The 24106-nt window shown below is 44.8% G+C and overlaps 3 protein-coding genes and 1 long non-coding RNA gene across 24 annotated transcripts in view; 2 read left to right on the forward strand and 2 right to left on the reverse strand.

Moving 5' to 3' along the window:
- LOC101080681 (alpha-1,6-mannosyl-glycoprotein 4-beta-N-acetylglucosaminyltransferase-like) overlaps positions 1–1076 on the reverse strand; it is a 31622-nt gene extending 30546 nt beyond the window's left edge. For 5 of the 10 annotated variants that reach the window (XM_045048853.1, XM_045048859.1, XM_023247335.2 and 2 more), the window contains exons 1-2: positions 817–1050; positions 439–507 (exon numbers count right to left, since the gene is read on the reverse strand). In XM_045048853.1, the coding sequence (XP_044904788.1) occupies positions 439–497 (59 nt within the window). In that variant the 5' untranslated portion in view covers positions 498–507; positions 817–1050. Of the gene's footprint in view, positions 1–438 lie in introns of all 10 variants that reach the window. The other 5 variants (XM_045048854.1, XM_023247338.2, XM_045048855.1 and 2 more) reach the window with 4 other exon arrangements.
- Positions 1077–1124: 48 nt separating this feature from the next.
- On the forward strand, positions 1125–15207 carry TMEM183A (transmembrane protein 183A). Of its 6 annotated transcripts, none has more exons than XM_003999380.4 (8): positions 1125–1334; positions 1533–1622; positions 2479–2646; positions 7708–7867; positions 8799–8979; positions 11435–11515; positions 13104–13259; positions 14503–15207. In XM_003999380.4, exons 1-8 carry the CDS (start codon positions 1226–1228, stop codon positions 14686–14688), a joined length of 1131 nt encoding a protein of 376 aa, XP_003999429.1. In that variant the 5' UTR covers positions 1125–1225; the 3' UTR covers positions 14689–15207. The 6 variants fall into 6 exon arrangements, with proteins under 6 accessions (XP_003999429.1, XP_044904713.1, XP_006942932.1 ...); XM_045048778.1 differs by having other exon boundaries at positions 13112–13259; XM_006942870.4 differs by having other exon boundaries at positions 7711–7867.
- LOC111558347 lies at positions 14739–18112 on the reverse strand. Its single transcript, XR_002739118.2, has 3 exons — positions 18043–18112; positions 17261–17336; positions 14739–15522 (listed from the first exon to the last, which is right to left on the reverse strand). It is a non-coding gene; the product is annotated as an uncharacterized LOC111558347 (long non-coding RNA).
- An 85-nt stretch (positions 18113–18197) lies between these two features.
- The window catches only part of PPFIA4 (PTPRF interacting protein alpha 4), a 51284-nt gene continuing 45375 nt past the window's right edge, over positions 18198–24106 (forward strand). For all 7 annotated transcript variants that reach the window (XM_023247297.2, XM_023247300.2, XM_023247301.2 and 4 more), the window contains exon 1: positions 18198–18346. The gene's annotated coding sequence lies outside the window, so the exon portion shown is untranslated. The remainder of the gene's footprint in view (positions 18347–24106) is intronic.

The following is a 24106-nucleotide window of genomic DNA, read 5'->3' on the forward strand; positions in this document are numbered from 1 at the left end:
GTTGAAAATGAGAACACCTCAGTTAAAACCTTATTTTTTTGCACCTTTGATTTCCTCCAGAATCCCAGTGCCCAAGTGTTTTCAACAAAGTGCCACATCATTAGAAATCAACATGAACGTTGGTCTTGTTAATTTTTTTTATTGATTACACTCTGCTGGCTGCATTTTGAACTTGACGACAAACATGAATTGTGTACACATGTAAAAATTTGGAACAATTCTCTTTTACGTAACAGTCTATCAGACCCTTGTTTTATGTTATACTTTAGATAAATTAAATTTGAATAGCTCAATTATAATCAAGTATATTCAGCTTCAATTATAACTTCTAATTGATTCAAGCCTATTAGCACAATGTTAATAAAAGGCCGGTGGTTTGCTCCTAATGAACTTTTATGTATTACGTAATCACATTAAAAACCGGAGTCTCCTAAATACCTTAGGGTGGCATTCGCTAGTGGGTCCTGCAGTTTGGATGTCAAGACCAGTACCAGCATCTTTTGGGAGCTGCAAGGAAGTCAGAAGGACAAAGAACATAACTCAGAACACTAACTTCTTATTCGTACTAGCGCTTAGTCCAGGGTCCTGCTGTAACCTTCACTCGGTGACTTTTTTCTCTATCAATACAAAGACAATTTTCTCTCCTCATCGATCCTTCTAGTATTTTGTTTGGGGGACGGTGGTACATTGAAAAACTTTTAAGAACCTCCTTATCCATTTTGAGAGTTCAGAACTTTATAACTTTTGGATAAGCAATCAGAGTGAAGACTCTTAAAGACCCAGGTTGGACTAGCAAGCACAAAGCTGACCACGTACGGATATTTGGGTCTGAAGTGAGCCTGGAGTGTGGACACAGGCGGTAGCAGAAAAATCGTTGATACCAGGGTGTAAACGCAGTTCTAGTCCACGCCGGCGTGGGTTCCAGGTCTGCGACACCAATTACCTCTCAAGAGGTGCGGCGAAATCCCACACAGCCCAGAACAACGGCAACCCAGACTCAAGTCGACTCGGTACGGAACCCAGACGCAGGTGATCCGTGGGCGCTGGATGATGACGTACTCCGCAGACCAGGCGGTGATTGGTTTCCGAACGGGGCGTCGACCGCCAACGCGACGCGGAGCCCTGGCCTAAGTCCTCGCGAGAGCGGCGGACTCCGGTGCGGGATGGCCGCTGAGCCGGGCGGAGCTGGCTCGCGGCTCCCGGAGCCGGCTCTCCGGCCCGAGGCATGGCCCGGGGTCCCGGCCCGCTAGGCCGGCCTCGCCCCGATACGGTCGCCATGCCCAAGAGAGGGAAGCGCCTCAAGTTCCGGGCCCACGACGCCTGCTCTGGACGAGGTGGGCGAGGGGGTGGGGGCGTTGAAAGGCTCATTGCTGGCGGCAGGGAGGGGGGCTGGACGGCGCCGGGGCGAGCGCTCGCTTGCCTGTAATGGGAGAGCGGCTGGGGCCGGGGACCTGCAGTGAGCAGGAGGTCTAGGCGGGGAGGACGCTGACGAGAGAAGGCCTCCTTCTTTGAGGGTTGATGCTGTATTTCAGTGACCGTGGCGGATTATGCCAACTCGGATCCGGCGGTCGTGAGGTCTGGACGGGTCAAGAAAGCCGTCGCCAATGCTGTTCAGCAGGAAGGTAGGCTGCCGACAAGTCTTTTCAGACTCAGGTCGTGAAGACAGAACTAGGTGTTTCGTTTTCCTGGGATCCTGCCTCAGTGTTTTTCTTGGAATCCTTTGGGCATCTTCCCATAAACGTGTTTGCCGTCCTGAGTAGTCATTTATGTATTCGGAGGAGGGGAAAGGGAGGATTAGCCAAGAGCAGTAGCAGTTTCTGTAGCAGAAATATTTTATTTCTGTTTTTGCATCCAAAAAAAAAAAATATATCTTTGTGTACTTTTCTGTAATTTTCACTGCCTCCTTCTTGGTTATTCGTCTTTTTCCTGTGGTTCATATGTACTCTCAGTTATTCTGCAGTTTGCTTCTTTGTGTGATAACCTTGAAGTGTGCTTTTCCTTTTCTCATGCTTCTCTTACAAGCCTTTAACTCACAGGTCCCTGCGACTTGTGCTTTTATGGCACCCACTGACTCTAGCTTAGGAACAGGGTTAAATTGGATTCATTTTCTCTCATTGCTTCTCAGAATTTATGCAAACGAGAATAGCATTAACCTTTTGTTTTTTATCCTACAGGGTTTATAGTGGAAGAATAATAATGCACTCCCTTTTTCTTCAGGTCTGAAGTTGACACTTTTAAGGAGTCAATCTCTGCAACTTTGGAGTCAGATTGCTCATTTGCTTTCCAGTTTTTTTGTATTTAAATGCTACAATTTCTTTCTTTTTGGTTCTCGGCTTTCTTCAGCAGGCTCTCTCACACTATTGCTCCCCCCTCCCCCCTTTTTCTTTTCCTCTTGGATGCTGATATCCTGCCTAAGTCGTGTCATTTGTATTTCTGGATGGGACTCTGCCATCTCATTCTCCCCTTATTTTCTTCTAGTAAAATCTCTTTGTGGCTTGGAAGCCTCCCAGGTTCCTGCAGTGGAAGCTCTTTCTGGGGTTGGTGAGCCCTGTGACATCATTGACAGCAGTGATGAGATGGATGCTCAGGAGGAGAGCATCCATGAGAGAACCGTCTCCAGAAAAAAAAAGAGCAAGAGGCACAAAGGTATAGGGCTTGTTCGCTTTTGGTTTAGTCCTGTCTGTCATGATCACTTGAAGCTGTTCGCTTTCTCAGTAGCACAAGAGGTGAAGCCAGTGGAGAACCAGGGTTTGGATCTTAGTAGTGGGACAGGTTTAATACACTAGCGCTTTCTACTTTTGTCTACATTTGAGAGGAAAGGGGATTGGTAAGAGTCAGTAGGTTTCTGGAGTTGTAAATTCGACTGTACTAGCCATTCATTGAGAACGTGTCATTGGTAGGTAAAAACCCATATGGTGATATGAACACAAAAAGCCTTTGCATTTCGGGATTTCTGAACAGGTGAGGAAGCAAAGATGTGACCAAAAACGTTTTCCTAAATATGTGGATTGTATATAACCAGTTTCATTTCAGCTGAGGTTAGATATTACTACGGACTTTTAAGTGCTCTGCAATTGTTAGTGTCTGCTTATGTCTAATAGATACTGTGGGAAATAGAAAATTATGTGATTTTATACTTTAGTGCCAATAAAACTCACACAAATGAAACAAAGAAAAATAAACTAACAGTATATAATGTGCCAGACTGTCGTGCGGTGGTTTGCTCTAGACTTCATGAATCAGACTTTCCTGGGGTGGCACCCAGAATAGCTATTCTTAAAGCTAAAGTGGTTCCAGTGATCAGCTAGAGTTAGGGGAAGCTAATGTATAAATGATATGTGTATTTTTGGTGTCAGATGTGCCAGAACTTTGACCTGTACTTGAGAGTCAGATAACAGATATTTGTATTTGTTAAAATATATTGGAACAATCAATAATTGGTGGACTGACATCGCTTTGCAATTATGCCAGTTATTGTCAGTGATACCACTGTTTTCCAGAAGGCCAAAGTTAATACTGACATTCCTCACATTTCTTTGTTCCTTAATTTTTTGCTTGAAATCCCTACTCATCATCACCATGCTTTTAGAGGTTTATCTTGCTTTGCTTTGTTTCTGGGCACACTCCAGAGAACAGCTTACAGATTTTTAAAATCTCTTTACTGACATAAAATTCGCTCCTTTAATGTGTACAATTCAATGGCTTTAGTATGTTTACAGAGTTGTGCAACCATGAACATGATCTGAGTTGAGAACATTTCTATCACCCCAAACCTCTTAGCATTATTCCTCATTTCCTCCTAATCCTCCTGGTCCCCCTAGCCTACCCCCAACCACTGATTTACCTTCTGTCTCTATAGATTTGCCTGTTCTGGACATTTCATATAAATGGAATCATACGATATATGGTCTTTTGTGTCTAGCTGTTTTCATTTAGCATATTTTCAAGTTCATCAATTTTGTAGGATATAACAGTACTTCAGTGTATTTGGCTATTTTTTAAAAAAAACATTAAAAAAAATTTTTTTTTTAGTGTTTATTTTTGAGAGAGAGACACACAGAGTGTGAGCAGGGTAGGGGTAGAGAGAGAGGGAAACACAGAACCTGAGGCAGGCTCCAGGCTTTGAGCCGTTAGCACAGAGCCTGACGCGGGGCTTGAACCCATGGAATGCAAGATCATGACCTGAGCTGAAGTCGGGGATGCTTAACCAATTGAGCCACCCAGGCGCCCCTGTTGGCTATTTTGAATAATGCTGCTGTGAATGCTCTTGTACAAGTTTTTGTATGGACGTATATTTTCATTTCTGTTGGGTAGGAGTGAAAGTGCTGAATCACATGGTAACTCTGGTTTAACTTTTTGAGTAATTGCCAGTGTGTTTTTTGTAGTTTCCATTTTACATTCCCACCAGTAATGTAAAGAGTTCCAGTTTCTCTACATTCTCACCAACACTTGTTATTGTCTGACTTTTTAAATTAAAGCCATCATAGTGGATGTCAGGTGTATGTCATGGTTTAGATTTGTGTTTCTCTGATGGCTAATGATGTTGAACATCTTTTCATGTGTGCTTATTGCCCATTTGTATGTCTTCTTTAGAGAAATGTCTAATCAAATCCTCTGCCCATTTAAAAAAAAATTTTTTTTAACATTTATTCATTTTTGAGAGACAGAGACAGAACGCAAGTGGGGGTGGGGCAGAGAGAAAGGGAGACACAGAATCCGAAGCAGGCTCCAGGCTCTGAGCTGTCATCACAGAGCCTGATGTGGGGCTCGAACTCACAGACCGTGAGATCATGACCTGAATCGAAGGTGGATGCTTAACCAACAGCCACCCAGGCACCCCATCCTTTGCCCATTTTTAAGTTGGGTTATCTTTTTATTACTGAGTTGTGAGAATTCTTTGTGTATTCAGGATACAAGTCACTTACCAGATACATAATTTGTGGCTTTCAGGTTTAACTATAATTCATCTTTTAGTTCTCTGCTCTGCTTTACTTTCATTAGTTCCTTCATTCTAGTCAGACTGGTCTTTTTTTTTTTTTTTTTTTTTTTTTTTACCTTCTCTTTTTAGCTTCTTTTTAATGAAACAAATACAGAAGAAGAGAAAATAGTATAATGAGTCCCATATAGCTGTTACCCAGCATTAACACTTATCAACTTATGGCCATTTTTGTTTCAACCACTACTCCCCCACCTCAACACACACACTGGATTATTCTGAAACAATTTCCGGGTATCCTGTTATTATCTGTAAATATTTTGGTAGTTCCCTCCAAAAGACAAATACTCTTTAACAACAACAACAAAATTAATCCTGTCTAAAAAGGTTAATAGTAATTTCTTTTTTTTAATTTTTTTTTTTCAACATTTATTTATTTTTGGGACAGAGAGAGACAGAGCATGAACGGGGGAGGGGCAGAGAGAGAGGGAGACACAGAATGGGAAACAGGCTCCAGGCTCTGAGCCGTCAGCCCAGAGCCCAACGCGGGGCTCGAACTCACGGACCGCGAGATCGTGACCTGGCTGAAGTCGGACGCTTAACCGACTGCACCACCCAGGCGCCCCAGTAATTTCTTAATAGTATCAAAATCTTGTTAGGCTTGTCTCTTTATTGCTGTCACATGTGTTTTGTTTTTCTAGGTCTCTGGGTTTTATGTTTACTGTTTATTTCACTTGGAATACTTTTAAGCTATATCTATCAAAGTTCTTTATGTCCTTCATGGCTTATCTCCAAGAGGCTTTCTTTTACTGATTCCATTTCCTGCATCTTGAAATTTCTTAATAATGATGTTTCAAACACTGACAGTTCTTCAGTAGTTACCAAGTTTTGTCCCTAAAGATGAACATTTTTATTTTTTTTTTCTTTTTCAAAATTTTTTTTTTTAACGTTTATTTATTTTTGAGACAGAGAGAGACAGAGCATGAATGGGGAAGGGGCAGAGAGAGAGGGAGACACAGAATCGGAAGCAGGCTCCAGGCTCTGAGCCATCAGCACAGAGCCCGACGCGGGGCTCGAACTCACAGACCGTGAGATCGTGACCTGAGCTGAAGTCGGAGGCTTAACCGACTGAGCCACCCAGGCGCCCCAAGATGAACATTTTTAAACAGCACTCTGCTTTGTAAAGCTCCTTATGGGACTCAGTGGGAGAAATTCTGATAGTCCTTTTCATTCTTCTTTAGGGAGAGATTTAATGTGGGAGAAGGTGGGGCCCAAACATGGCACACTTAACCTTAAATGGTTACCAGAAATTATAAGGAAGAATTGCAACCAGAGAAGAGGATGTTGTTTTGGAGTCATTGGTCCATGTAACGAAGAATCTAATGCAACAACCTGATTGAGTCATATAGCTGCAGGAAGCTGTTAGCTAAAAAAGTAGAGGCAGCTTTGGGGAGGTAGTGTAGGGTACTTTTGCCCAGGAAAGAGAAAGAAGAAAAGTTCTTTTCGGATAGTTGTGTGACTAGGTCTGAATTACAGGTTAGGGTTAGGGTTTGTCCAGGTGCAGATATCTTTATAGAGTGTGAGTTTTTGTTTGAACTTGAGACATCTGATGGACCTCAGAGTTAAGAGAATGAACCCTGATGAGGTCTGAAGGAGGAGGAGGTGGGGATACGTTGTCACAGGGCATCTCTGAATACTGAATGCTCCTGACCAGGATCATAGGTCAAACTGGCAATGAAACGAGGAACTGGAAGGAAAGAAACATGTCTACAGGCATTTATTGAGTGATGAAGATATGCTGTAACTTACCTGCTGTTTTATTTAGTTTGCACTTTGAGGTTTCATCATACCATTTTAAAATCAGTTTTTGTTTTTTTTTTTTTTTAGAATGACTGAATTGAAGAAAATGTTTAGTGGATGGGGACTGTGAGGGAAATCAAGGCAGAGTATTTTGTTTTGTTTTTTTAAGTAGGCTTCATGCCCAGCGTGGAGCCCAACATGAGGCCTGAACTCATTACCCTGATATCAAGACCTGAGCTGAGATCAAGAATCTTTTTTTTTTTTAACATTTTTTTAAAGTTTATTTTTGAGAGAGAGAGAGAGAGAGAGAGAGAGAGAACGAGAGAGAGAATGAGAGAGAGAACATGAGCAGGAGAGGGGCAGAGAGAGAGGGAGACAGAATCCGAAACAAGCTCTAGGCTGTCAGCACAGAGCCTGATGCGGGACTTGAACTTGGGAACTGTGAGATCATGACCTGAGCCGAAGTTGGACGCTCAACTGACTGAGCCACTCAGGCACCCCTGAGATCAAGAATCTGATTCTCAACCGACTGAGCCACCCAGAGGCAGAGTTCGTGGTGCAAAGCTAGAATTTGGAGTAAAACCTGGGTTCTGTTTACCTTAACCTAGTGCCAAGGTTGTGTCTTATTACTAATAAAATGGGCACAGTAATATTTTCCTTATTTCTGTTGAAGAATTATTGGAGTGGAATGGTATAATGTATGCAGAAGTACTTTGGCAAACTTCAAAATAGTGTTTGAATAGTTGTTAAATAAAAGCCTTTTAAGAATATGACCTAGTCACTTGGGCAACAGGAAGCAAAAGTTTCTAGCAGCTAGAATAAGCAGGAAATGATGAGCCTGACAGGCTTTCTTGGACCTGTTTAAAACCGTTTTTTTAACAGTGCAAGCCCTGGGAGAATTGAAATGATTGGGGATCTTTAGGTATGTGTGTAATAGAAGGTCAAAGGTTATATTCTCTTTTCTGTTTCAGAAGACCTGGACGGGGCTGGAGGAGAAGAGTATCCCATGGATATTTGGCTATTGCTGGCCTCCTATATCCGTCCTGAGGACATTGTGAATTTTTCCCTGATTTGTAAGAATGCCTGGACTGTCACTTGCACTGCTGCCTTTTGGACCAGGTTGTACCGAAGGTGCGACCACAGAGAGCTCACTCTGTTGTCTTTGTAGCTGATTTCATTGCTGATTATGATTTGGAGCTACTCCCTGGCTGGTGACTGTTTTCACTTTCTCTGCTCCATGCCGGGCGTGAGCCTAGCTTTGGACTCCTTGAGCCCTCCCTTTGTTTTTTTTTTTAATATGAACTTTATTGTCAAATTGGTTTCCATACAACACCCAGTGCTCATCCCAAATTGAGCCCCTCTTTAATTTAAAATTGGTGTTATTAATTCATCCAGGTAATTGTCTTCCCTATGGTTGCCCCCTCCCCCATCCAGTATCCACTTTTGACAAAAAGTCTTGCTTCGGGTCTCACAAAGAGTGGTCTTTGACTTTTCTTCATAAGTTTATTTTAACTAGAGTTTTCAAAAGCTACAGATGTCTATCTGCTTACCTTTCTAACTGGGTTCATTGTTTCTTTGTTTGCTAATTATCATGAAGTATCGTAGAGTTTTTGTACTCATGTTGCCCTGTGTATAGTTGTAGAGGTGAGAGTGAGGAGCAAGTGAATGATATAATTAGTAAGACGGCTAGCTTTTGCTACCAGATGCAGAAATGTAACGAAGATTATAAACTCTCAGTAAGGATGTTATGGGGAGAGATGTTGAGGTGGAAGTATGTAGAGAACTTGTTGAGACATGAAACACATGAGTGGACTGCAGGATTACAAGATATATGTGAATTGGTTTTTGCATAGCAAAGAAGTAAAAATAGCTAAGAAATGAAGAAGTGGTGGTGGTGGTGGTGGTGTGTGTACACGTGTGTGCATGGGAGAACACTGGGGACAAGCTAACTACTGGCTAGTAGAATCATACAGTTAGGTTCATATGGAGAGTAGGAATCCTAGGGGACCCAGAGCAGGAGAGATAGGCCACATATTGGTAGGAGTAATGTGTCATGTTTCAGGCACTACACGCTGGATGCCTCTCTGCCTTTGCGCCTGCGACCAGAGTCCATGGAGAAGCTGCGCTGTCTCCGGGCATGTGTGATCCGATCTCTGTACCATATGTATGAGCCATTTGCTGCTCGAATCTCCAAGAATCCAGCCATTCCAGAAAGCACTCCCAGCACATTAAAGAATTCCAAAGTAAGTGAGAATTATTGTTGGCGCCTAACTAGTGGACTCTTGTATGGTGGGCCTATTAATATGGCTTATCTCCAGCTTTCTTGATGGGGAGGGCTAGGGCTATAGGTTCCAGGCTGCTAGGGGACTAATGGAAGCTTTCAGGACTCAAGGGTTTCACTTCTCTAAGACATTCCTGCTCTGCTGGGCTGGCTTTTCTTACCTTTACCTTAAAGCTTTCTTGTGCTTCTAGCATATTCTTTATTCTCTTTACTTTATTCTCATGCATTGTACATTGGATCACTTTAGATGGTTTTGATGGTTTGGGTTAGGAAGAGCACAACTCAAACGGTAGATGTAAACTGTAATTCTTACAAGGTGCTTTAAATCACGATGCAAAGATATAACACGAACACCTTAGTAATTTTCTTTTCTGAATGTGACCTTGATGTCTAGGCTTCTTGTTTCTTGTTGACCTCGTTAAAAGGTTTTGGTACAGACTTTAGCATATGCTAAGTGCCCACTGTTGCCAAGCTCTGGGCTAGGTCATTTCAGAGAGTATAAGGTACTCGCGCTCGTAGATTTTGGCTCTCTCAAATTCTTGCTGTGTCCTAGGCTATTTCTTATATCTTGGGATTTCCCCAGTAGTTTTTATTCATACGTTGTATTCAAGTATCTGGCATTCTTCTGATTTGTAAATAGGTCTATTAGCCTTCGGTCCTTTCTCTCCTTTTCGCCATATTGAAATACCCAGCGAACCCACTTTTGCCGAGCTAGACCAGTACAACAGACACGATCACTTAGGCAAGTTGATGCCTCAGCCTGTTTCTCCTTCAACTAATACCGTTGTCTACATTCTGTCTCTTATGAGTTGTGGGTAAATTTTATTACTCTGTTCCTACCCCAGCTCTGGTGTTCTGTAGCACTTTCCGTTCTCTTCTATTTTGTTTCTGCGCTTTGGGTGTTCTGATTCTTCTCGCCTAGTTTAGCTCCAGTGTGATACTATTCTACCTGCTACATGTTGGTTGAAAGGGTACTGTTGGTTTCAGGATTATCGAGGTTCCTTCCAGGATTGCAAACTGAGATGATCAGGGTTATGGGCTGAGCTCAATTTAATACCACACTCGCTGGTGGCTTTAGGGCAAGAGTAGAATGCGGGGCGAGTAGAATTTCACCCAGCAGCTGCTTCCGCTAGTAATATGAGTGGACAGTATATCATCTCACACTTGCAGTTTGCCTCCCCCAGAAACATTTGATAGTATCAGACCAAGTATGAGGAGGTGGGGATCATCCCAGAGCTACACATCATGCCAGGTGTGAGTCATTTGCTGGGAGTAGAGCAGCACTGGGCGAACTCCTCATGCCTGACACATCCTAGCGGCTCCAGTGCACAATGCAAGTGCTACTGCCTAAATCGAAAATACCTCTGGCTTCATAGTCTTATCACTTATATTAATTTTTTAAAAGTAGATTATAAAAAGCCAAGGTGGTGAAACCTAAGGTCTTATTCCAGATAGTAAGCCCAGGCCTCTTGGCTGCTTCTTTTGTGCCTTGTTGTTAGAGATCTCTTAAGAGGATGTGGGACCTGCAGTGGCAGGTGTCCCATGCATGGCCTTGCCACTTGTATAACCACAATCGCATGGCATTCAGGGAGTTGGCAGCATGCCTAAAGGAAGTTGTCCCACGTTCCTGGACTCCAGCTTTTCGTATTTGATTCTCCCTCTCTCTCTTTTCAATAGCATAGCTTGTATGGGACACTGGAGCCGTTGTGATGGCAGCAGAAGTGTCTGCCCCTTAAAGCCAAGCCCATTATTTTTGATGGAACAGCAGGACGTACAGGGCATGTCTGAAGGGCAGGACAGCTGGCACGGCGGACGACCCACCCCTTATCCCCTGGGAGGTACTTAACTTCTTGTGTTAACCCTAGCTGTAGCCTGACTTTCACTGAGGGGCTTACTTGAGACTGAATTCAGCCCAGCTCTGTAGTTTTCACATCGGCTGTCTGCTCCCAGAAGGTCCTGAGTGGCTTGCTCCTGTTACAGGACCGGCCATCTCTGCCTGCCTTATGGCTTTGTTATCATCTTGCCTGGTGGCTACTGGCTGCCCTTATATTTTCATATAGAGGAGTGGCTTGCTGAATCAGAGAATGTCCCAGTCTCTAGAGACCATGTTTCTGTCTTTAAAGATGAGAACGGTGGGGGTTGACCTCAACAGCATCTGAGGTTGACTTATATTGGTCCCTCTTCTCTTTACTGAATAACCCTGGGACTGTGTCTTTTCATGTTGCACCAGTGTCAAATTGGCGGGGAGGGGTCTCTATCTGTGCCAAAGTAAAATCTCAGCATTGGGACTGTGGCTGGCTTTAGAGCTGTCAAACAGGTTGTTGCTGGTTATTTTTTGTGACCTTATTTTGATTTTTTTCCTTTTCTGTCTTATATTTATTTATTTTTGGTTTACTTTATTTTTCTTTTTCTTACAGTGCTTACTTTTCTGGTGCAGAAAGATTGTTGGGAACAGACAGGAACCAATGTGGGAATTCAACTTTAAGTTCAAAAAACAGGTATGTAGTCGTATCTTCTTGTTGTTTTTCAGGCACTATGCTGTTCTAATGAATTTCACTAGGCATAAAATTGCCTTATTAAAATCAAATAGTACACATCAAAATTTACAGAAATGCCATGAGAAGAAAAGGAAGGAGGAATTACCCTATACGAAAGAGACCTCATGGTACAATAGTGTAATGCAAAGTGGGCACTGAATCGGGGAACAAAGAGCTATAAAAGACACATGGGGACAATTCAAGAAATTTGAGGATGCTGTGAATATGAGATGATAGGAAATTGTTGTTAATTTCTTAGGTATGACGGTGACACTCTGGTTATATGTGTCTTCATCCATGCTGAATAAGGTGGTGCATCAGTGCTGCTTTCAGATGGCTTTGCCCCTTCTGCCCCCAACGTGCGTGTGATTTGTATATGTGTGTATACATAACATGAGAGAGAGGTGGGAGGAGAGAAAATGGAATATCTAATGATAGAGGGTATACAGGAGTTTATTGCACTCTTTTATTACCTTTTCTGTATAGTTGAAGACTTTCTAAACATGGGAGAAAGGGGAATACTTGTTATAACAATTACTGGGGTTGTTTGCCTATCACTTTTTGTTTTTCAAAGCAAATGTATTTGCAAACAACAGTGATTTGTATGGTTTTACACCTGAGGCGGTGTGGGGAGGCCCTGAGGAAAGGGGCTGCCAAGAGGCTATGTATAAGAAGAGGAGATAGTATTCTACTCTGTCTCTGCCTTTTGCTTGGACTATACCTGAGATCTTGGCCTCTGTGAGGGTCTGCTTTGCTTGTCTTTACTTCTTGTCCTCAGCAGGCTCATTTCTTCCTTCTGTCTCCCCTACTTAGTATCTTATGAGGAGATGCATTATAAATGCGATTAGTTATCCTGCACTTGATGGTAGGTGAGTTACAGATAGGTTTATAATGAAAGTAAATCATATTTTTCCATTTGATTTTTTTTTTTTTTAAACGTGGTTTTAAGGAAGAATTTTGGCTCTAATCATTTGATGTTAATAATAGGTCCTCAATCTGTGATACCCATTAGATGTTGATAGAAGGTCCACCATGGGATGTTTCTGGGAAGGAGCTGCAGGGCAGTCTCAGCAGTGTTCCAGCTGAGACCGGAATTAACTGCAGAAAGGTGAATGCTGAGATTTCCTTTAGTTCTGAGACTCACGACTCTTTTATTTATGGTGACTGGAATTAGACGGCCACTTCTGCTTCTGTCCCATTTGTGCAGCAGACGTTCTTTGGAGTCCAACAAGTCACAAGGAATTTGCAATCTTTCAAACATTGGAGAGCTTCTGATAGAGCTATAAGTTTCCATTTCTTGCCAGAAGGCCGGAAATCCCGCCTAAATGAAGCATATACCCATTGCCACATTGCTTATCCTAATGTGTTTCCTCTTCTTTCAAAAGGCAGGTTTTCCTTGATCTGTATAGAAACCAATATGTCTATAAAGAGAGGAGGTGACAGAAGAGGGATCTCATCCTTTTGTTGAGCCATAGGACTTTCACGGGTGGAGTCTTAGAGCCATGAACATTTCCTCTAAGCTATGAGAGTAATGCTCAGTTCTCTTCAGTCCCCTAGATTAAAGAGCAAGTGTACGGGAGGGTTGCAGCCTCCCATTCAGTACGAAGATGTTCATACCAACCCAGACCAGGACTGCTGCCTACTACAGGTCACTACCCTCAACTTCATCTTTATTCCAATTGTCATGGGAATGATATTTACCCTGGTAAGTGGGGACAGCGTGTCATTCTTAGCTCTTTTACGTACTCTCACTATACGGAGGGCTGGACAGAAATTTATAAATTTAATCATCGAGGAAGAAATCTTTGAAGAATAATTTTTTTTAAAAAAAAACTCTGAAAGCAGATTTATATATCGGAACAGATTTATGGAGGAGTTAATCATATCTGAGAATATCTTATCTCATGTTTTTTTTTGCATCTTTGTATAGTTATCGTTAATACTGGAGAAACATCATCCTTTCAGGGATAATATGGAGGCTTATATATGAGCACTGTATGTCAGGACCTTGAGGCGTGCTTGTGGTGTCATAAATGGAATACTAAAATGTAGGGTGACCACTCGGTCCCCTGTGTGATGGTGACTATTCAAGCCTTAGCCAAGAATTAGATTAGTAAACAACAAATATGTCTCTGGCCTGTTTTCCAAGTTTTTAAAAATTTTGACTGGATTGGGAACTTGAGAGTTCATGCGATTTATCTTCGCTGTCCTTTAGGCTTATGTTCAGAGCTGCGTGGGGTTCCAACCTCCACACTGAAAATAGTTTTATTCTTTTTTTAATGGTAAAATAAATAATGCATACTTCATGGAAAGAACTTAAATAATACATAAATACATCGAGAAAGGAAAGGTGACCTAGACGTTGACTGTCCTATAACTATTAACTTTTTGGGAGTTGTTCTTTATTGTGTCCATTATTATGTACATGCATACGTCCACTCTCTTAAATAATTTTGTATAATTGAGATTATATCATACATGCTGTGTTGGTTGTTAGGCACCTCTCCCCTCCCTCAAGGTTAAGTCACATTAATGACCTAGTTATATATTCAGATTCCCTGTACTTCATGCTCCTACAGTTCTGTACAGACCAACATATACATAAACATATTTAGAGATTGTGTGGTTTATTTTACCAAACATGTGATCAGATGTATGTTTCATGCATCTTGTTTGACTTGCTCAAAATATCTCATCAGGATGCCTTCAAGTCATTTCGTATAGCTCCCACCCAGTTTTTAAAAATTGACTTCAGTGGTAGTCTGTGTGTGTGTATCCTGATTTACTCAGCTATTTGAGAAGCTTTCTTTAGCAGAGTTTAAATATGAAGAAATTTCATTTTGTGGCCCAGCCAGTGTAAATTTTGTCTAGACTGTCTTATTTCAGAGTAAGCCGTAGGAAAACAAGGTTGTTGGATTTGGGGACTGAATTTGCTTTTTCTCTGCTAGTTTACTATCAATGTGAGCACGGACATGCGGCATCATCGCGTGAGACTGGTGTTCCAGGACTCTCCTGTCCGTGGCGGCCGGAAACTGCGCAGCGAACAGGGCGTGCAAATCATCCTGGACCCAGTGCACAGCGTTCGACTCTTTGACTGGTGGCATCCTCAGTACCCATTCTCCCTGAGAGCATAGTTACTGCTTCTCGTCGCTGAGGGCAGCCCTGAGCTGGGCCAGTCCATTAGTAATCAGATTCCGGTTTGGAAGGGGCGTCCGGATTGTATATCTGGTCAGTAACGCACGTGCTCTTCCAGTTCCCCGGGCTCCTGGTAGGGGAAGGAGAAGGATTGAATCGAGAGGAAAAACAACTATGATTTATAAACATATTTTAATGTAAAAAATGTGCATTTGAAAGGAGAAACCTGGCCCCATTTTCTGTGTTAAACCCCATTTGGTGCTATTGAGTTTGTTGTTCTTTTATTCTTTTATCCCAGCAAAAATGGATGATCTTGCTCTAGGGAAAAATTAAACTCTTGAATCTCCAAACAAGGAAGTTTCAGCCTTCCCTTGTGATCAGAGAGGAGCCTTAGAGGCCTAAAATTGTTGCTACTATTGCTTCCCATTAAGCTCCCCCTCAAATTCAAGTGAATATTTTCTCTTCTCCCTTTACCCTCCTCCAGAAATAAAGCAGGTGACAGGGTTTTCAGAATCTTAGAAGATTGACTTGTGTATCTTTCTTTAAAAATCACTTTTGGATATTTGCAGAAATATTTTTTTGCCAATTTGGATTTTTGCACGAGGCTTGATAGTGGTGGTGATGATGACTTTGTGCCCTTGGTACTATACTAGGAACTTTACGCGACAACACTAATTCTCATGATCCTGCAAGGTAGGTGATACTGGTCCCATTCTGTGGTTGAGAAAACTGAATCCGTGACTTACCCAAGGCCATGCAGCCAATAAATGGCGGAGGATTCTGACCCAGGTCTTTTTGCTGTCCCACAGTTAAAAAGTTCCGTTTCATTCCCTCTGGTACATGGTGGCAAAAGGGAGGAGGCAGATTGTACATAGATAAGAAAGTAAGAGGGTAAGTAAAAATTTGATTGTGGTATACCTTATCCGTAATCAGCCTAAAAGGTATATATGAAAGAGTCTTTGGAATATGTGTTTATTTTATTTTATTTTATTTTATTTTATTTTATTTTATTTTATTTTATTTTATTTTATTTTATTTATTTTATTTTATTTTATTTTATTTTATTTTATTTTATTTTATTTTATTTTATTTTATTTTATTTTTTTAATGTTTATTCATTTTTGAGAGACAGAGAGAGACAGAGCATGAGCAGGGAAGGGGCAGAGAGAGAGGGAGACACAGAATCCGAAGCAGGCTCCAGGCTCTGAGCTGTCAGCACAGAGCCTGACGCGGGGCTCGAACTCACGGACTGTGAGATCGTGACCTGAGCCGAAGTCGGACGCTCAACCGACTGAGCCACCCAGACGCCCCTGGAATATGTGTTTCTAAGTAAATTGCAAAACAGACCAAGAAAGGCAGAAGAATAATGATACTTTCATTGAATTGTTAGGCATTTATTATGCTGAAGGTCATTTAAAAAAAAATGCATTCTGTGTTGAAACCAGCCTCCTGAACTATAAGCACTTCGTGATCTGCCTCTGCCCTGGCCTGCCCTATGCTGCCTATCATTCTGTGTGCCTACAGGAACCTGGCCTTACATCCCTGCAGAAATGCTAATGTCCTGTTAGAGGACTTGCTGTAGCTGGTGTACTCTGAGAAGAGGTTCGTGGGTGGGATTTTTGGTTTTATTTTGTCTTTCCTAACAAGATAACCTTGCTACTTGTCCTCCCTCCCCAGACCCCCAAATTAGCCGGTGTGAGCTGGATAGTAGCTGGATGGTGCCATGAGATTCAGATAATAGTCTCAAGCCGTGTAAATCTTATGGGGGTAATTATTACCACAAACCAAACTGTTAAATTAGCGTGTGGTTTTTTTTCCTTAACTATCCTCCCTAACCCCTGCTAGTTAAAGAATATTCTTAGGAAGCATCTGTTTAAGACTGCTGCTAATAGCTAAACCTTACCCCACCCCGAGGGTGGTACTAAAAGCTGTTCACATGGAAAGTGAGCCTGGGTCAGTGAAAATCAGAATTTGAGTATGTGAATGATAAAAATAAACAACCCCCGCCCCCCTCCAAGGACAATAACACCTTGCAAAGGTCTACAATCAAAAGTCGCTTTTTTTGAGGCAGAAGGGAAGAAGCACAGAGCTCTGGTTCCCTGGACTAATGATGCCATGAAGCAGCAGGGGATTATTCTGATGGATCGTGTATACCCCATTTAGGAGGTACCTTTAAAAGGGGAGTGAAACTATTTGGCTTAATAATTGTCTTCTGACTCAACTTCTAAGTTTTGGTATTAAACTTTGTGGTGATGATTGATACAATATTAGATACCTCCTCAGCTGTTTTCTTAGCGTGATATTGACAAACACTTGGTTATGGTTTCAGCCTTCCTTCTGCATTGGCCAAGTTGCCTTTTCTAGGATGATTCATGTTTTAGTGAAAGGATGTGTGAAGTGTCCCAGGGATTTCCTTTCGAAGAACCCCAAGCCACCTGGAGAAGAGTTGGAACTTTCTGGACTACTTTTGTAAAAACTGCTTTGTAATTTTCACTTCTTAAAAGTATATCTCTTGATTTTGCTCTCAGGGTCAGACAAACAAAATTACACAAATTTAGCTGTGTTTCTCACCCCCATAATCAGAATTACTCAGATCTTCCTGCCTTCCACCGAAGATCTAAGGAAACTAAGCCACTTGGTGAATATACTGGGAGAAAGAAAAAAAAAAAGAACGGTATTATGTGTCGTTCTGATTTCAACTACATACAGCATTAGTTGCAGAAGATCCGGAACATGTTGTGTGTAAATCTATAAATATGTACACATTGCATGTATATAAAAATTCTTCACACTTGTAGCGGTGCGCACCGGGTATCCTAAAGAATTGAGTAGGCACTGTGATGAGACTTCACAAACCAGATGGGAAAGATGCAATTAATAGCCACACGGGACAGGGTATGGAGCAATTCAGGAAAATGGAGAGATTTAAGTAAAACTTGTCAGTCAGGAATCTGGCATGGGGACTGTCTTCATACTATGTGTATGTAACAGACATTTCATATTCTAGTAACAGCGTTAGCACGGACGGGTGCCTGAATTCAGGCTAGCGATACAGTTCATTGAAGTATCGCAACTGTATTCGGAAATGTATTCGGATTTCAAGGTTCCCCACTTAGGAAATAGATGCAACCAAAGGAAAAGTAATAAAGTGGTATGAGAGCAGGTGTGAAAGGTGACAAACCATTGGCAACCAGTCAAAGGCCAGGACAGGCCAATTTAGGGAGCTGGTGGTTGGATTAGGAATAAGGGCAGAGTACAAATGGAGGGGCAGGACGTGTGCCCCTGGGAAGGAGGCAGGGGACTGCGGGACCCTGACACTTCAGTGGTGTCGGGTAAAACCCTGATTCTCCCACCTCCTCAGAAGGGCTCTCCGGGCCAAGCCAAGATGGCGCGCAGTAGCATAGCGGCTCTCGTCACGTGCTGGGGCAGGGGCGTGGCCTCGGGGGAGCCGGCCAGGCCCCGCCTTTCGGGGTGGGGCCAGGGGCCTTTAGGGGAGGGAGGGGCGGGGCCTAGAGGCGAGGCGCTTAGGCGCTGGCGGAGGCTGCAGCTACCTCCGCGCTCGCTCCGCTCCCTAGGACGTGTCTGGCTCCCCCGAGTCGGGGGCGGCTCCCTTCCGCCTCGGAGCTGAGCTGCCTGGCTCTCGACGACTGCAGGCAGGTGAGCGCCCAGAACCCGGGCTGGGAAAAGGATGCCTCTTCTTCCCACCTCCAGCTCCTCTCCAGTTTGGGGAGGGGTCTCTGTCTAGCGCGCCTTGGAAAACAGCCCCGTTTTACTCCGGATGTGTCGTCTCTGGCTGGCATAGATATTGCTCTCTCCGCCGCCCCTCGCCGGCTTTTGCAGTGCCCTGTGCCCTTGGGGGTGAGAATGGGGGGCGATGCCCGGTTTGCGGGAGGGCGTGGAGTTCTCCCTCATCTCCACCATCCTCGGAGGAGGGGGGCTGAGTTGGCAAGTCTCCCGGTGGGAGCTAGATGGACTGCGCCCCCATTTCCCATCCAGGAGAGTCAGAGAAAAAGCACCTCTTAGCTCTTGGGCCGGCTCCGCTGCTTTGGGCACAGGAGGTACTGAGGTCTTCGAGCTTGCCGGGGGTCTTAATCCTTCCCGCGTTGCTCCTAACACCCCTTCTTAATATCGCTAGCTCTCCGTTCCTTGAACTGCCAGTCTCAGGCTGTGCCAGAAATGCCCCCATCTCCGCAGTGCCGGGGCTGGGATGGAAGGAGCGGCCAACCCGAGGTCTGGTGGGGGTGGGGGTGAGAGTGGGCGCAACCGGAAAAGAGGGCTGGAATAGATTCCTGAACTGGGAGGATGGGAGTGGGGAGTTGACTTTGAACCACGCAGTAGGAGTGTTTTCCAGTATAGATCCTGCAGGTTTTGATGGTGGGTGAGAAGAGAGAGGTCAGGTTGGAGGACTTGGAAATGTGGTGTGGGTGGTTTTCTTTGAGAAGGAGGAGGGATCCAGGACAAGGTGCCACTAGGAGCTGATGTCACCTTTGAGGAGAGGTCTGCTGGCAGTATCCATTTAGAGGGGTATGTTTGTTGGGGCTGCTATTCTGCTGTTCTATGTGGTGAGCGAGTGGTTAAGGAGGATGCTTTGCTTAGTTAGCATGGAGATCCCCTCCTGGTGGGAGCTGAACAGGCCCCTCCAGTAGCCAGGTTTCAGGGACTTCCCTGTCTTTCCAGAGCTGTTGGAACTGATACCTAGTACTTTTGTTCAACACCCAGCAAACATTTATTTGGTACCTACTGTGTGCCAAGCACGATGCTATGTGCTGGGTCTTTTGAAGGCAATTTACGGCTATGGAGCAGCTGAAAGGTACACACTCTGTTAACAACTCCCCCGCTCCCATTTTGTTGCACTGCTGTTGGATTAGGAAAAAGCAGAGCCCTGTCTACATGCTTTCAAACAGCTGTCTGAACTGGATTCCAACCCATCCACCCACTACCACTATTAACTGGACAGGTAGTCCCAAGAGAACCTGCCTTAGCAAAAGGGACAGTTTGAACGATTTTTCTTGGCTATTTTCTAGGACTTTGTCCTGAAGCCCGAGGAGGCTGCCTGAGATAAATAGCATCTCAAAATAATGAGATGATGAATGGCACAATGATTATTAGAGGCCAAGAATGCACGAGACACTCGGCACAGTGGGAGATGCCCTCTTGTGGAAGATAGAAGAGTGTGGGGAAGGGGGTGTGAGAAATCTCATTTAGTGGTACCTGGGCGTGTGCTGATGAGCATGTCATGATGTCAGAACCGTGGAGTATATGAGGTCTGGCAGTTGGGTGATAAGGAGGGATTGGAGGGGCAGGGCAGGGCAGGCAACCAGGCTCCTAGGTCTCTTCTCTGAGTTGACTGCTGGAATCTTAGAGTTGCCAAGAGTTGTCAGGGATTTCAGTGGATCTTTCAGAGCCTATGAGGCTAGCAGGGTGCGAGCTGGGGAGGGGAGGAGTCGTCAAGTGCGAAGGCTCGGTAGGGCCAGGGAGCCGGAGACCAAGGGGGCTTTAGAATATGGAGACACTAGCTGAGGCCTTTTTATGCCGGGGGGACTCTCCCCTGGGGCCTTAGGCCCTTGGATGGGTTGCTGTAGGAGCAAAGGTGTGGCTCCCGATTGGCATGGGGTTGCGCGTGGCATGTGTGTCCTGGAGAGGAGGTGGTAAGGAGCAGAGAGGACCACAAGAGTAAAAGCTGCCTCAGAGTCTAGGTCCCAGGTATGGAATCAGGAGGAATGGAGGGGAGGTCACAGGGAGGGGTGGTGTGTATTGCAGCCACATGAAGTCACCATCTGTCCCCCCTCTGGCCTGCTAGCTCACTGACCTATAATTAGCTCTGGAGGGCATACGGTGCTGGCTCACAGGAGCGTGGCACTGTGGATGGCTAGTGGGGTAAAAAGTACTCTGATGGACCGTGGTGCTTGGCCAAATCTGAGAGGGGCAGCTTCTAGGGGACCCTCAGTCTTTGCTGTGCAGGGAGGGGCCTGTGGGAACTGAGAATGCCATGGGGCAGGGCCGGTGGGGGGAAGTAGCCGTGGGAGAAGGAGCTCTGAGCTTGGATGGTGTGAAACTCCAGGGCTGGGCGGGGCTTGAGGACTGCCCTCTTCTCCTTGGCAATGGCTCTCCAATCCCACAGGAAACATTGCTGCCCAGTGCATTGCTCTGGTCTCCGAGAGCCTTGGGTCCTACAGACCCCTCTCCCGTCAGGTGTCTTCTGTTCCGCCAGGCGAGGCCAGCTCCAGCACGGAACAGCTTCTTGCCTGTCGGGCTGAGAGGCCTTGGCTAGGGCTGCTTCATTCTGAGAGAGCTGGAGGAGAAACTGCCACTGGTTAATTCAATTGGACATACTCCAAGTGGTGCTCGGGGCTGACCCCAAGGCTGTGTCAGAGACGGGTTGTTTGGTCATGTGCTACTCTCTGTTGCTTTCGAGCCATTTCTTGTAGTCCCCCTTGTTGCAGGGGGACCCACGACATTCCAGCACCCTCCGTGGATGCCTGAAACCGTGGATAGTACCAAATCCTATGTATGGTGTATTTTTTTTCTTATGCTACACACCTATGATAGTTTAATCTATAAGTTAGGCACAGTGAGAGATTGGCAACAATAACTGGTAATAAAATAGAACAATTGTAACAACAGACTGTAATGAAAGTTACGTGTGAATGTGGTGTCTCTCCCTAAACATCTTACTGAACTCACCTTTGTTCTTGTGATGACGTGAAATGACAAAGGGCCACAAGATGAGATGAAGCGAGATGAATGACGTAGGCACTGTGATGTCGCCTTAGGCTGCTGTTGACCTTCTGATGATACATCAGAAGGAGGATCCTCTGTGGTTGACCACAGGTAGCTGAGATCCCAGAAAATGAGACTGTGGATCGACGAAGGGGCAGGGGGGAACCACTCTATCTGTGTCCTCTCAAGTAGACTGTGAACTTCTTGAGGGTTGACGGCGTATCTCACACGCCTTTTGAATCTATAACAACTCTTAGAATCCGGTATTGGATTCATGGAAATCAGCTCAATATGTAGTTGTTGGATTGAATCAAAGAGGTCTGTCTTCTGATTCCCTGGGTTCAAAGAAGCAGGGCTGCCTTGCAACTAGAAATATTTAACCTAGAGCAGAGAAGCCCCTGGGGACCCCGTACAGTGTGGTCTTACATCTCAGTGGGAGAATTAGATTCTATAGGCAGTAGGTAAAGTGAAAATCCCCAGATCTCCCATGAAGCATGGTGTATGGGTTTAGGTCTCTAATGCTGAACAGTAGCGTTACCATAGATCAACATATACATTATGCTAATAGTATTCATGATATATTAATTGTATAATATGTGCAGTGATTTTTAAGAGAGTCTGTACAGTATAATTTTGTGGTTAAGTGTCAGATGAAGTAGCTGCTTTGCATTAGAGGCTTTCATTGCATATTTTGCTTGGCCAATAGAGTTGAAGTCTCGTAACTAAAATATGTGGCTGATGTGACTTCACGGCCACTGTCTTCAGATGGATAACTGTCATTTCAGAGGGGAGACAGGTTTGCATTCGGTGCAAGGAAAAGTTTCCTTAGGACAGCGAGGGCTACCTCATTTAGCGGTGAGCTCCCATTCCCAAAGGATCATCAAATGAAGACTGAGCTGTCAGGGATGTGTAGAAGGAACTCCCACCTTGTGTGGGAGGTTGGCCTACGTGACCTCGGAGAACCCTTCCAAGTAGGAATGTGCAGTTCTAGGTAAGGGACAGGGTAGGGTGGGCAGTGGATGGCAGGGGTCCTTGGCACATGCCACAGAAGAGGACTCTCCTTTGGCTTGGAGGAGGATGCTGAGAGTGGAAGGCTTGGGGGGTGGGGGCCAGGCTAGGACCTCGGCCTGGGCTGTTTTATGAGGAACGACGTTCTGGGAGATCCAGGGGGTGTCCACCGCCATCTCTGATGCACCTGGAGCCCTGGGCCTGGGAGACCTGCAGGGCAGCTCTGATGGGTGGCAGTATAGAAGGGTGGGCTGGACCCAGTTCCTTGAACTCCGCTCACACGAGACTAACTGTGGAGCACCCCCAAAATGTTTGGCTTTTGTTTGGGGCAGAGTGCCTGGAACAAATGGAGTTTTCATTCTTTCACTATCATCCCCATCCCTCCCTCTTCTCCCTCTCACACGGGTTCAAGGCCATGCGTGCCCTTCGTGCACTTACAGTCTGTCATGACCAGCGATGTATGCTTTCATGATCAGACACACACAGCCATGCATAGGCTCTCATGGCCCACATGCTCTTAGGAGCACACATGATCTCTTGACTCCCAGATGCCCGGGCTTATATAACCACACACACCTTCACTCCCATGACTATACACACACTCACAACACATTGTGATGATCAGACTCATAGTCATGTGTGTCATGAGCCCTTGGCGTAGGACCACACACAATCTGTCTCACCATTACACATACCTATGCACTGTCTCACGCACGTGCTCTCAGAGAGGACCCTGTCCTCACGACCGTGCTCTTACACGTGGGCACTCTCTCATGGCCATACATACACAGCACACGTTCTCATGACTGTTACACAGCAATGCACAGATACACGGGTCCCCACACACGTCCTCTGTCTCATAACCTCTCACACCCTTTTGTGCCCGCGCACACACGCGCACTTTAGGATGCAGTTCTGAGCGCTCTGGGCCTTTCGTGCCCTGGTGCCTGACAGCACTTCCATCTTGTGTCCCTGATCCCCCCCCCCCCCCCCCACTGGGAATTTCTGTTTTCTGCGGTGTGACAGCTCCCTAATCTGATGGGCTGATCTACCAATACAGAGGCTTCTGAGCATTTTTTTTTTTTCAACACCAGAAGAACCCTATGTGTCCTACAGGGACCCTAGTTCTGAGTGATTTCTTATTCCCCAGATATGCCACACTTGCTACTTTGTTTCTTCTTCTGCAAACCTTATTTAAGGACATCTGTGAGTGTTAAACACTGGCTCTGCTTAGCAGAACTTGGCCCGGGTTACCGAACCTGATGATGGAAGTTCAGCCAAAGCCACGTATGTGCTGTGTGCAGTGGCCCAGCCTTACGTTTTGGTTTATGCAAGCGTATGATCTGTGAGACATTCAGAATGTGGGAAAGAGTTGGTGGGCCCCCAGTGCCACCTGGGTAGCCTTCTCAGCTTTACTGCTGTGTGCCATTGACGTGCTGACTCTCTGAGGGAACATGTGTTTATTTTGGCAGGGGTCTCCTGTAGACAGTGCTTAGCCCAGGGTTTTTCTAACCTCTTTTTAGACTTGGAACCCTCTTATGCACACGAAACCTTAATCAGGTGGTCGGCCACAGTGACGGATTTGGAGCTGACGAGATTAAATTAAGAAAAGGGAGCTCGGGGGCGCCTGAGTGGCTCCATCAGACCTCACTCTTGATTTCAGCTCAGGTCATGATCTCAGGGTTCACG

Source organism: Felis catus, chromosome F1 (genome assembly GCF_018350175.1).
Source record: "Felis catus isolate Fca126 chromosome F1, F.catus_Fca126_mat1.0, whole genome shotgun sequence".
Lineage (NCBI taxonomy): Eukaryota > Metazoa > Chordata > Mammalia > Carnivora > Felidae > Felis > Felis catus.